Raw genomic sequence first — 12911 nt, 5'->3', positions numbered from 1 at the left:
CCACATTAATATAACGATGGCAATAATAATACATATTGTTACCTTTTATAAACTATCTATTATTATTCTGTAAACTTCCGGAGAATAAAAAAAAAACGAGCACGACACCGGAAATGGAGCCACGAAAAAAAAATAGAAGCTGAACCGTCAAAACATAAACAGAGCAGTCAACCTTGTGTGAACGGCGCAGCTTGCTTTGGTCTGGTCTTTTACAGAGAATAAGAAGAAGTAGAAGAACAAAGCTTGACGCACGCATTGCCAATGTCGTGTGTTCACCTTCTGAGAGTTTCTAGACGAGACACTTAGCTCCATAGCAAAGTATCGAGAGGGGGGGGGGGGGCTGCTTGAGAAAACAAATCTGCAGTAAAGATTAGGACTGAACTGAGAAGTACGCCTCGTCGGGCCTTCGAGTAGAGGTAACTGTAGCTATGCTAGTTTGGCCAACACAAGCAATGCTAGCTGCCTGCTCGCTTTTTATGACAAGCAGCTGTTTGGTTTGGTTAGCTCGACTGACAGTTTTAGTTTCGATATTTGTTAGCCTCGCGCGGACTGCTTAGCATTAGCTTTCGTTATTAGCAGTGTGCCAAGACAGTGGGAACACTGCAGTGGACAATGCACTGTTATTAAATATCACAAAGCAAAAGCGACCATTATAGTCAAGGCCCCATGAGTCCGTTTGTAGTCAAGTTGGTGTGCTTATGTCGGTGGACACGTTATGGTGAAGTTAGCCTGGATGTTACAAAGCTAACAGGTGACTTGTGTCCCTTTGCACGCAGCGCAGTTGACAACAGTAACAGTTCAGAAAGTGCTATGACGTCTCTTCACATGTACATATAAGTTGTCTGCTGTTATTTATAGCTCCGTTGTCTATTCTGTCAATAAACAGCTTTAATATTGTATTTGTGTGTGTTTCACTCACTAGGTTCTCCCTCGGGTCGACGCAGGTCAAAGGAGACAGGATGGCTGATGCTGACGGTAAACCCACTGAGCTGAACGGTAAAGGACCAATGCCATAAAATAACTTGATCAAAACGTATTGTGTGTAGACATGTGGTTGTGTGGACTGCCAGGTTATCAGAGAACATGTTTTGGTTCTACTAGGTGGCTCTGAAGAGAAGGAACCTGGAGAAAATCAACATGGGGAGGGAGATGCCTCTGGAAGCAAAGATGGACAACCACAGTCTTCCTCTCAAGAAGGTAACCCCATTCTTCTATTTTTTCAGCTCTTTAAAAACCATATGCTGCAAGAATTGTTTGGTGTGGAAGAAACTTTCCTTAATTCCTTTTAAATGCATGTATCTTACCTGTTCCTTACACTTACTAAGTTCCCATGCACGGTTCATATTCTGGTTAAGACAATAACCCAAATAAGGTGTTAAAATGCACAGCAGCTATGGGAATATTCCCGTTTACATCTAAGTCAGTATATCTGAATACACCAGTGATGCACACTCACTAGTAGTGGTAGAAGTGTCATGATGTTGACGCGTTCTTTTCTGTCAATAATTCCTGTCCCATCCAAAGAAAATGAACACTCCTTATGTCATGATCAATGTCTTGCATTGTTTTCTCAGCCAAAAATGACACACCTTCTTCGAAAGAGCCATCTTGCATGTTTACACACGCTAGTTAAGCAGCCGTTGACATGGGCATGCGTCGCAAACTGTGGCAAATGCTAAAATATGCTGTGAAGTTAAAACTGCAGTCGTACTATTGAGTGCGATTAAAGTGTATACATATCTCAATAATGCGACTAAAATCAGAATACTCAACCTGTGTAAATACGATTATTCCTTACTCAGATTACGAACGTATTCTTCTGATGAGCAGAAACTGCTGTTTACATGGCCACGTCTTATTTGGGATATGATCTTAACCGGGTTGATATCAGTAATGCTGTTCATGTAAACATACTCAGTGTAAGAGTATACTTTTCTCAAACTTGTTTGCAGCCTAATAGGACTTATACTTTTAAAGTAAAGTGTTTCAATGTGAACAGCAGTTGTCCACCTTTTTGTTGAATCTCCCTATGAGACATCCTCTCCATCTCGACCTCATCCTCCGCGGCTGTGGCTTTTCCCTATTTCCGTAGCTCCCAAGGAAACCGGCGAGGCGTCTGGAGACAAGCCTATGCCGGATGTGGAAGTAGAGACGGGGGAAAGCCGAGAGGAGGAGGAAGACACGGACAGCATGGACGGCAGCGGCCTTTACTCCCTGACTGAGGACGGAGAGAGAGAGAGCGAGGGAGGAGGCAGACGGGAGAGAGCCCAGGAGAAAGATGGCAGGAATAGGCCCGCTAGAAAGAGAAATAGACTCGGTGGTGGGGGTGGTGGGGGTGGTGGTGGAGGAGGTGGAGGCGGCGGTGGCACCAATCACTCCACCAGCTCAGACGAGGACGATGAGGATGATGAAGACGAACACAAAGACGATGATGAAGATGACGACGATGATGATGATGATGAGGCGATGGAGGCGTGGCTAGGGGCGGAGCTTAGCGACATGCGCGGACCCACGTGGCGCGCGGTGCCTTCGCTGCTGTCCAGGGAGATCGGCAGGGAGTCGCATCAGTTTGTGCGGCGGGTGTGCGGGGCCCGCGGCCTGGTGCAGAGGCTGGAGCTCCAGGGCCGTCTGGAGAGGCACACGGGCTGCGTCAACACGTTGCACTTCAACCCCTCGGGCACGCGCCTGGCCTCGGGCAGCGACGACCTGCGGGTGGTCATCTGGGACTGGGCCATCCGCCGCGCTGAGCTTGAGTTTGACAGCGGCCACAAGAGCAATGTCTTTCAGGTAATGGGGGGGGGGGGGGGGGTGAAAACCATCACATCAAAGTAGGAGATAGATCCAGTTGGAGTCAGTGATTCTTGAGAACGCTTGTTGTCAAAATCACTTTTTGTAGGGGGCGTTCTTGGTGTATTGCTGAGAGTAACCCCCCACTGACTTTTAACAAAGTGATTTTAACAACAAGCATGCTCCAGAAACGCAGATCCACCTTTTAAGGACTAGAGTTGATTTATGGTTAGAAGAATTTTAAACAAAGTGGAGTTTCAATACAAAAGGGTAGACACTAGACATGGATGGAAGTGACGGAGTGAGAAACCTAAAATGAGTCTTCTCCTTATCCTTGGTGAACACAGGCCAAGTTCCTGCCTCACAGTGGGGACTCCACCTTGGCCATGTGTGCTCGAGACGGACAGATCCGAGTGGCTGAGCTCTCTGCCACGCAGCGCTGCAAGAACACCAAGCGAGTAGCACAGCATAAAGGGGCAGCACACAAGGTCAGTATTTGTACTTTATGTAAATTAGGGTTGGGCTCTATCCAACTTTTGGATCCAGTATTACCATATACCTGCCCAAACTGAATATGTGAATGTAGTTGTTAGGGCTATAAACTGCAGCTGTGGTCAATACATGAATGACTCTGACAACCTGATAATTCAGTAGCCTCCTGTCTGTGTTTTTATTTTTCCTACCTGTTTTTGTTGCAGCTGGCCCTGGAACCAGATTCCCCTTGCTCCTTTCTGTCTGCTGGAGAGGATGCTGTGGTGTTTGGTATTGACCTGCGTCTAGACCGTCCGGCTAAGTGAGTGATACCAGCATTATTAAAGTTTACCAAGTTTAAATTAGGTCACCTCATGAATTGGATTGACTCTAGAATGTCTAAACTGACTTGTTTGATTGAAATGTCACAATACACTCATATTGTTTCATTTTTATAGGGAGAGAGTCAGAAGTATTGGTACAACGCTGTCCTTTTAAAGGCCATAGTTTTTAGTGTTGTAAGGCAAAAACCTACACCTTTAAGAAAACTTCTTCTTTGCCAGTTTTCCTTTGTGTTTTAACTTGACCTGTTTTTCCCTTTGTGTGGCAGTAAACTGGTGGTTGTAAAGGAAGGTGATAAGAAAGTTGGACTGTACACCATCTTTGTTAACCCAGCGAAGACGCAACACTTTGCTGTCGGTGGAAGAGATCAGTATGTGAGGTATGAAGTTGAACCGTGGTTGTAGCACTACTAGTCGGGAGTATTTTACTTATGGTGTGCAAAGGAAACAGCTTTTTCCCACTGTCTCCTACATATTACTACTACTTTCTTTTTTGTGTCTCTCACTTTCTCTTCCCTTATCCTCTTTAGGATCTATGACCAGAGGAAGATCAATGAAAATGACAACAATGGAGTGCTGAAAAAGTTTTGTCCTTCACATCTGGTGTCCAGTGAGTCCAAAACCAACATAACCTGCCTGGTGTATAGTCACGATGGCACAGGTAAGACAATTTCACAATGAAAACATTCTAAGAAAAACAGTACATTGAACAAAAGACATTGAACAGCTTACATGCAGCATGTATAGACATAATGTAATATCCCGTTTTGCATGATATCATTTCCATGTAGTCCATAATCCTGTTTTAAATTGTATATATTAGAATTCAATTGGATTATCCTTACCTTATTTCTTGTTCTGTAATGATTTTTTTTTTAAGAATTTTAAAAACAATCATCCCTAGACTTGGTGCTGGCTTGAGTTATTGCTTTAAAAATTAATTTGCTGCCGTTCATAGCCTTCCTGACACAACCGCAATGCAATATCATTGACTCTCAAACCGAATGACGTCTAGTCTTGATTTAAAAAAAAAAAAAAAAAAAAAAAGCATTAGTCTGATCTCATCTATGAAGAACACCAGAAAAGTCTGGTTTAGCTCCAGTATCAGGAACTTACTTCCATCCAATTACTTTAGATTTTTCTAAGATTAGCAACTAAGCAGAGCTTGACTGATTCATCTCAATACATCTACATTAAAAAGCCATGATCATTGCCTACCATCATGGCTTTAAAGGAAATGAAACATTTGATCCTTTTTTCTCTTTGCAGAGCTCCTCGTCAGTTACAATGACGAGGACATCTATCTGTTTGACTCCAACCACAGTGACGGCGCCGACTATACCAGGAGATACAAGGGACACCGCAATAATGCTACAGGTGTTTAATTCACTTCCCAATCACGATGAATAAATAGTGCTCTTTGGATCTACCCACAGTTTTACCATTCAAACTTTTCAGTTAGAGCTCAATTTCACAAGTTTTATTATGGAGTTAGCATATGAACTGACAGTGTATCCTCCTTCTCATCTTCACCTCTTCCTCACAGTGAAGGGTGTGAACTTCTACGGGCCCAGCAGTGAGTTTGTTGTCAGTGGCAGTGACTGCGGACACATCTACCTGTGGGACAAGTATTCTGCCCGCATCGTCCAGTTTATGGAGGGAGACAGAGGAGGAGTGGTGAGTCAAAGAGATAGACAGAATAATATATATATTGGTTGGTTGTTTTTCTTCAGTAATCTTATTTTTTTTAGTGCTATAGATTTTAAATTGAAGCAAATAACTATTTTTAATATTTCACTCTGATAAAAGAATATACTCTATACTTTTGTACATTATCTTATCGTATTAGAAGGGTTTCGCTTTTGCTGCTGAGAAATCCATCCCAAGAATATTCTCTGTAGAAATCTCACTCCTCTTCTCTACACTCCACAACTCCAGGTGAACTGTTTGGAGCCACATCCCCATCTGCCAGGTTTGGCCACCAGTGGGCTGGACCACGACGTCAAACTGTGGGCCCCTACAGCCGAAACCCCCACAGGACTCAAGGGTCTGAAAGAGGTTAGTACTCTACTGCTTTATTTCATTCCATTCTACTTTTTGTTGTGTTTAGTGGCAAAAAATGTTGTTGTTGTAATTTTCTGATTTATTGGCTGGCAATATTTAATGGTTAAAAGTTAAAGTTATTGGGGCGCCCTTAGCTCAGTTGGAAGGGCGTCCCCCCCCCCCCCCCCCCTGTGCCGGGTTTGATTCCCACCCGCAGTCGTTCTCTGCATGTCACTCCCCTCTCTGCCCCATTTCACCTCTGTCTCTCTGCACTATCGATAAAGCATAAAAAGGCCAAAAGAAAAGAAAAAAAAAGTTAAAGTTATGGTGAGTCATTAGGTTGTTCAAGTGCCTCTCTTCAGGTTGTTGAAACCTTGTTGTGCAGAGCATGGAATCACATCTGTAATAAAGGATTTGTTTGTGTTAATGTCAAGGTGATGAAGAAAAACAAGCGAGAGCGCGATGAGGACAGCGTGCGCCATGGCGACCAGTACGACACCCAGCTGCTGTGGTTCCTGATGAGACACATGAGGAACAGACGGCCCGCCAGGGTGAGCTCTACAACACAATGTCACCACGGAAACATTGATACCAAAACTTCCTACTAAATATCTGTAATGCCCCATAAAGTAGTTTGTAGGCTGCAGTTGGTATCAAACTTAGGTAGTCTGGCTGGCCTGATATAGACAACTGGTATCGCGCTCTCGGCAAACGGAGCCGGGAGCGTTGTTAAACTCCTCCCCTTCCCCGCTGTAGCCTACCGTTTATGCTCCGCTCAGAACGGGAGACAATAGAAAGTGCGAGCGTGTGTTTGGTACAGTTTGTTAGTATCCAGTTCATAATGTTGCTGCACACACATGTTGCGTGTCATTAAAGGCCCTGGCAACCCAAATCCACTAAATCCTTGTAACTATGTTATTTGGGGGGTAAAATCAGTGCTAATATGTATATGAAAGGTTTTAGGAATATCTGTTAGCCCCCCGCAAACATACTGTCATGTCAGTTGGTCAACCATTTGAAAAATCCTGATTCAAATGTTGCCTTAGCTTAACCGCCTCGCTTCGTTAGTTTCAGTCTACAGCCGACACGGTTAATATAATCACCACCTGCGCATTGACAACGTTTAAATAAAGCCTCTCATTCTTATTATCATAAGGGCTTTGATGCAAATGATTAAATCTGAACATTACGATGGCAGAGGTGGGGCGAAAAAGGACGGCACAGTTGGCAAGCTCTCCTTACTACGCCTGCCACAGCAGAAAAGCCACTGTCGATCGCTGCACCGATTCATGCCTCTGACACGTCGACTCGCAACATAATAAGTCAAGGCTTTGAATTCAGTGCTGGGGATGTGGAGCTCTTTGGCCATTTCCCGTGCCTCTTTTTCCTCTCGTCACATCGTTCTCTATCCAAGCGCACACACCTCTGTCCCGGCCGCATCTGAGTGCGCAGCTCGTGCTCCACCCGAAAATAAATAAACAAACACAAGTTGGACACAGGCCCTTAAGCTGATGATCGCACTGGTCAGTCCATAACTGGACGCTGAATATTACAGCGACTATAAAACGACCCGACTTTTTACGACTTATTCCCAGGGGGAAATCCCTTATTATAATTGGCCCAATAGGCCCTGCGGCATGTGTCACCGCTGCATGTAACAATATTGCATTGGTGATGCATTTTTTTTTTATCAATGTAGCGAGTTATTATTTAAGTGCAGGCAGAGCTTTTTTTTTGTCAGCACTCCCTTCTGAGAATATGTTTCTGCGGCTATGCCTGTAGCGTAGGCTACTTCAACAGCGGGTCTCCACACTGTTGATCTGTCTGGACAACGTTAGCCTGCATGTTTAGGATCCAACTGGCCGGCTGGTTTGAACTCATTTGATTGTCTTTTTTATATTTTACGAGATAACTCCTTGTGCTCTTATTTCAAACCGCATATCGCATCATCTCACGTGATGAGAAACATAATCAGACTCCGTTTTCTCTCTCTCTCTCTCTCCTCTCTCTGTTCCCACTCCTATCCTCAAAAAAATTAAAAAATGCATATGCCTAAAATAGATAGCAGATTTTTTTGCAAGTTAAATGGGAAATAAACTAATAAGAGATAACAATAAATATGAGACAGAGATATTTTTATATATTTTCATTGCGACACTGACACCTGTTACAATTAAATAGGTTGCGGTTGTGGTGGGAAAAAATAGCCTATAACTAATTGCAATCCTATATAGGCCTAATAATAATAATAAGTTAGGCTACTTTCTGCAAGTGATGTTGAGCTTGCGCTCTCAGCTGTGCCAGAGCATTCACCGTTGCTAGGGAAACCAGCTACCGTTACAGCCCGGTGCAGCAGTGTGAACTGCCAGTCAGGCTCGTTGTGAGCATGTGCAGCATTTTCAAGTTTGCGTCTCGTTGTGTGGTGAATCTTTGGTCTGAACTGGGCTTAACCTGCTCAGCGCCGTGACTGAGAGAACGTTCCCTTACAGAACGTTATTGGCCACGCCCACACCGCCTGCAAAATGTTCTAGACAGCAAAAAAGCAGTTTTTTAGACTAAATTTTATAATATTTATGAAAATTAATTTTTAATTGGATGACTGTAAACAGCTTATAGAGAAACCCAACATTAATGTCATATATTTATGTCTGTGGGTTGCCAGGGCCTTTAACAGTGTTGGTCGCCATCTTTTATAGTAGTTCCACATGGTTGCCATCAAATTGCACTATTTTGAAAGGACACATTGCGGCTTCCTGGGCTTAGCGCCGCCCAAGACGATTGTGATTGGTTTAAAAGAAATAAAAACAGGCCAGCCCAGTTTGCCCCCCCCCCCAATCCTTGAAATGATACAGCGTACTTCCAGACCATACTACTAGCTGTAGTTTGGTCTGGCTGTGCGAGACTAAACTTAGGTGGCCGTCTATTGGGTCATTGGTCCTATGACAATCAGAGATCAAAATGAAGCTGTTTCGGATGACTACTAGTAGCACTTTGCCACTGATTGAGGGTTTTGAATTAATATTACTCTAGTCATCTGGATGCAGGGTTTTTTGGAGGGGAAAATGCATTCCAGTGTGGATTAAGTGGTCATTTTACACTGAATAAAATGCACTGTACGGTTTTGGAGATTAAGGGCCTACTTCTAAAGCCCACAATAGACTCATTATTTTTCTTTTCTTTTTTTTCTTCTTTTTTTTGCCTCAACACAGGCCCGCCGTGAGGGTGCAGACGCAGACACAGACGAGTCCTGGAGCTCTCCAGATTCCTCCGATGAAGAGGAAGGAGGTCCAGACCACGTCCAGTGCATGTCCTCCTGAGCAACACACTTAGACACAGACACACACACACACACACACACACACTTTATTGCCCTTGAATTGATGCACATAGGCAAGCACTATTGACACACTGGCACACTCAAACACAGACGAACAACAGACTTTTTTTTTTCTTTTCTTTTTTTTTTTACACATACTTACAAACTCAAACAGATAAACACACTCATTTAATTAAACATGCTGATGAAGCAGAGTGACAGTGATGCATAATGCCTGGTGTTCCCAGCTGTTGTGAGTGTACAAACGGTGACAGACAGACTGCATGCACACTTCCAGAATCCTTTTTTTTTGTTTTTGAGAATTGTACAAAGAGGTTTAGTGAGTGCTTACATCCCTATGAATCACTTTGGAGGCCCCTTGCTTGTCCATACAGTATCTATATGCGCTGTCTAGCACCCGAACAATGTACTGTGCGTGTATGGCAACAAGCACCTCCTCTTTAGGCGCCCTGTAGGAAGCTATACATCACCAGCACACAATCCCACCTTCTTCCTCTTAGTTACACACTTGTTGCTCTCAAAGCTTTTCTGTGCTGTCGAAGAGAAGTTCAGCAGGGAGGAGGGGGGCTGTAGAATGGTACTTTTCAAACCAGACCCTTAATGTGACTTCCTTTAAGATTTGAACTTCTACAGAGCGAAACCCCAGTGGCTTCCCTCACTGTATTGCCTCGGTCTCCTACTGATTTCTGGCCCTGAGCTTGTGCAGCTAGATGCATTGAACTTATCTTCTCTACTTCCTGTGACTACTAAAAAAATCCCTACGTGCTGCCCTCAGCTACTCCCTCCACACCCTCCTCTTTCCGTCACCCTCTTCCCCTTCACTACTGAGTGCACTTTGAATCAGGGATGCTTTAGTTTGAGATACAGACAAAACGTGCACCGTGTGTGATTTTTTATTTAGGAGGTGGGGGGGGGGGGGGGGGGTAGAGCAGTTGTCTCTTATTCAACAAACCTACAGTGAAGTTCAGTTCATTTATTCTGTTTGTTTTGAGTGGAGGGATATTTTGCACGTAAGCGTTTTAGGACAATAGAAGACGAGGTTTATTTTAGCTTCCACCAGCCTTCCCTCCCTCCCTCCTTCCTACCTGTCCTTTTCCTCACTTACTCTCCGTCTTGACAAGGAACCCTTACGTAGATGACCTCTCAGTCAACATACATATACAGAGGCAGATGGTGTATAGGATTTAAGGATTGGTATTGGGCTCTATTGGAGAACAGTAATACAATTTAAAAAGGCCTGGATTCAAATCACAAATTGAATGACTGCTTATGTGCCAATTGAGATTGGAGTAGTGAAAGGACTCCCCCTTGTCCATTTGGTTCCTTAAAATCCCTCTGTGATACTAACAGTCTCAAATCAATTGCTGAGGAACATTTTTCAGACAAAACATTTGGACCAGGTTGTGTGTTTAGCAGCCAGCAAACCACTTGTGATGAAGCTTCAGTCTTTGTGCTGTATGAACATTGGCCCAAAGAGGAGGACAGAGGGGGCAGCGGGGGGGGGGGGGGGCAATATGCTTGCCAGTCATTTGTTGTGTGAGAGCGATAAAGTCCAGCTTTTTCTCATTTTCTATGAGAACTCTACTTAGTTGAATTTATATGTAAATATATAAATATATATTAAAACTGTAAAAAAAAAAAAAAAAAAAAAACTTTAGCAAATGATGTTTGACTTCGAAAAAGGAAAAAAAAGATTATAAAACATTTGATTGGTTTGATGCAGAGGTTTATATTCGATATGAGGACAAAGTACTTTTAAAATCCAGTAAGAAAAAAGTTGAGGCAGTTTTTTGTTCAGTTTTTCCTTTTATGAATGACATCTCTCTGTTATGAACAGAACCACTGTCATTTCAAGTATATCTTGTTCCAGACAAAAAAAAAAAAAACAGTATTTCCTTTCTAGATATTAATCTATCATTGGAGACAGTTATATCCAGATTTTCCCACTGGCTATTTTTGGCATCTTGTATACATAATGAGGCTTTTGATGAACAATTTATTTTCCACCACTGCCTAATATTGCGTTCTACCAGTTCAGTCGGAAATATGTACAATTCGTGCAATAAACAAAAAGACAGTGCTCTTGATGTGGTTATTTATGGTCTCGTTCATTGTTGTGAAAATGTGTTTATTTAATCTATTTATTTATCCTTATGTTTGAAGACTTTTGTATTTGTCTTCAGTTTATCAGGCTGTTAGAAGGATTTGCATAAACTGTGTATATATGCATGTATATATTCCAGCAAGTTGAGTGAGAGAGATTTATCTTTTTAAATCCATTCCCCAGGCTTCCTTTAAAAACAATAAAATGGTACCAAGCCCAACCCAAATAACCAATGACGGTCAGAGCCAGCATACACCTGTTGTATTAAATTGTATATTTAGTTTACATATGGATCTTCATTATATAGTCATTTAGATCCATGTGTTTGCCCTGATTGACCAGTTTAACTCCAATACCACAGCATTACAACTAGGGGTGGGAATCTCTTGGCACCTCACGATTCGATTCGATTCCGATTCGGAGGTCAACGATTCGATTCAAAATCGATTTTCAATGCATCTCAATGCAAAACATTTTTTATGTACATACCCATGTGTGAATTTCAAAAATATATTTATATGCACATCTGAGTTTGCTACTCAGAGTTTGCTAATCACTTCCTACTTATGTGATGACCATTAAATACAATCAACAGATGAATTACCTTCTCTAATATTATATTAGAGAAAAAGCTTTTTGTCACAAATATGACTTTCTATGACCAGTGCAATAATCAATGCAGCTTTCATTTCAACACAATATGGAAGTATGTAAAAACTAAACCGATTCAGTTTTATTTTATTTCTAATCTCGTAAATCATGTTTCTATAGGATTTATATTCTATTATCTACTATGTCATTTCAACACATTGTACAAAAAGTATGGCTTGGAATTCAGCTCTCATACAAAAACGTAAACAGAGATAAAGCCGGTGCAGGTCATGGGTTAGCTGCTCTCAGCCCTTTTGAAGCCACTTTGGAAACAACTCGCACATGTGTGGTGTGCATGCGCAATGGCGCAGGAAGTATTAGTATTTACAAAAAAAAATATATATATATATATAAAAAAAAAAAAATTATATATAAAAAAAAAAAATCGATTATTAACTTTTCTGAATCGATTCAGAATCGTTCGAGAGAGAATCGATATTAATCGGAAAATCGATTTTTTTTCCCACCCCTAATTACAACTACAGTACCTCCCCAAATTTAACATTTCAGTATTACCGTTAGGGCAGTTTGTAACTAAAGACAAATTGTAATGACCTGTAATGATTTGCTTTAGAATTATTTGGTCATTAGAATATTATGACTCATTTCATGCATATATAACAAACCAATTTTATTTTTTAACAAGGGACAGTGGTATAAGCACAGGTGCAGATGATTTGTTTAGCTGCTTCAGTTTGAGGGTTCTTGTACTGCGGCTGTAGGCTCGCTGTCACGTCATGGTTTACTGGGACCATTAGTAGCACTTGTGCCGTTTGGACAAAGACGAGTCCCAATTGTCTGTTGTAAAAGCGCCCTATCATATTAATGTATTAAACACTTCAAACAAAAAAACCCAACCTTTATGTACAATATAAAACAGAAATGTGCCGTTCTTCATCTTATGTGGCACAAGATGGTTACACACAAGGTTACACTCTTGTGTAACCTTGGTGTATAAGAGCTGCCTCCTGTTCAGCCAATGCTCTCGACTTTCTAATCCCCATGATTTCTTGCATTACATTGTTTTCCATATGTATATCAAATAGATGTATATCAAAATGAATCTACCTGCAGACCTGATATTTATGGGAGGAGCTGAACATTTATGGTGAAGAAAATCGTTGGATGTCACCTGAGAAGTCATCTTTTACATAATGTTTTTATTCGACATGTCATG

At 41.9% G+C, this 12911-nt stretch overlaps 1 protein-coding gene across 1 annotated transcript; it reads left to right on the top strand.

Annotated features, from left to right (window-relative positions):
• Window positions 1–152: 152 nt before the first annotated feature.
• On the top strand, window positions 153–10488 carry dcaf8 (DDB1 and CUL4 associated factor 8). Its single transcript, XM_080034877.1, has 13 exons — window positions 153–416; window positions 923–996; window positions 1102–1197; window positions 2093–2787; window positions 3135–3275; window positions 3486–3580; window positions 3869–3979; window positions 4130–4260; window positions 4869–4976; window positions 5146–5276; window positions 5538–5657; window positions 6077–6193; window positions 8852–10488. The coding sequence occupies exons 2-13, from the start codon at window positions 960–962 to the stop codon at window positions 8957–8959; spliced, it is 1890 nt and encodes a 629-aa protein (XP_079891003.1). The 5' UTR covers window positions 153–416; window positions 923–959; the 3' UTR covers window positions 8960–10488.
• The last annotated feature ends 2423 nt before the right edge of the window (window positions 10489–12911 follow it).

This window comes from Ammodytes marinus, assembly GCF_949987685.1.
Source record: "Ammodytes marinus genome assembly, chromosome: 9".
Taxonomy (NCBI): Eukaryota; Metazoa; Chordata; class Actinopteri; order Uranoscopiformes; family Ammodytidae; genus Ammodytes; species Ammodytes marinus.
Note: the sequence above shows the minus strand (reverse complement) of the source record. Positions and strands in the feature narration are given on the sequence as shown.

Excerpts from the sequence above, each read along its gene's own strand:
- dcaf8 (XM_080034877.1), top strand. The coding sequence starts at position 960 with ATGGCTGATGCTGACGGTAAACCCACTGAGCTGAACG. Across the intron at positions 3,276-3,485 it reads ATAAAGGGGCAGCACACAAG|CTGGCCCTGGAACCAGATTC; the intron begins GTCAGTATTTGT and ends TTTTTGTTGCAG. Across the intron at positions 6,194-8,851 it reads GGAACAGACGGCCCGCCAGG|GCCCGCCGTGAGGGTGCAGA; the intron begins GTGAGCTCTACA and ends GCCTCAACACAG.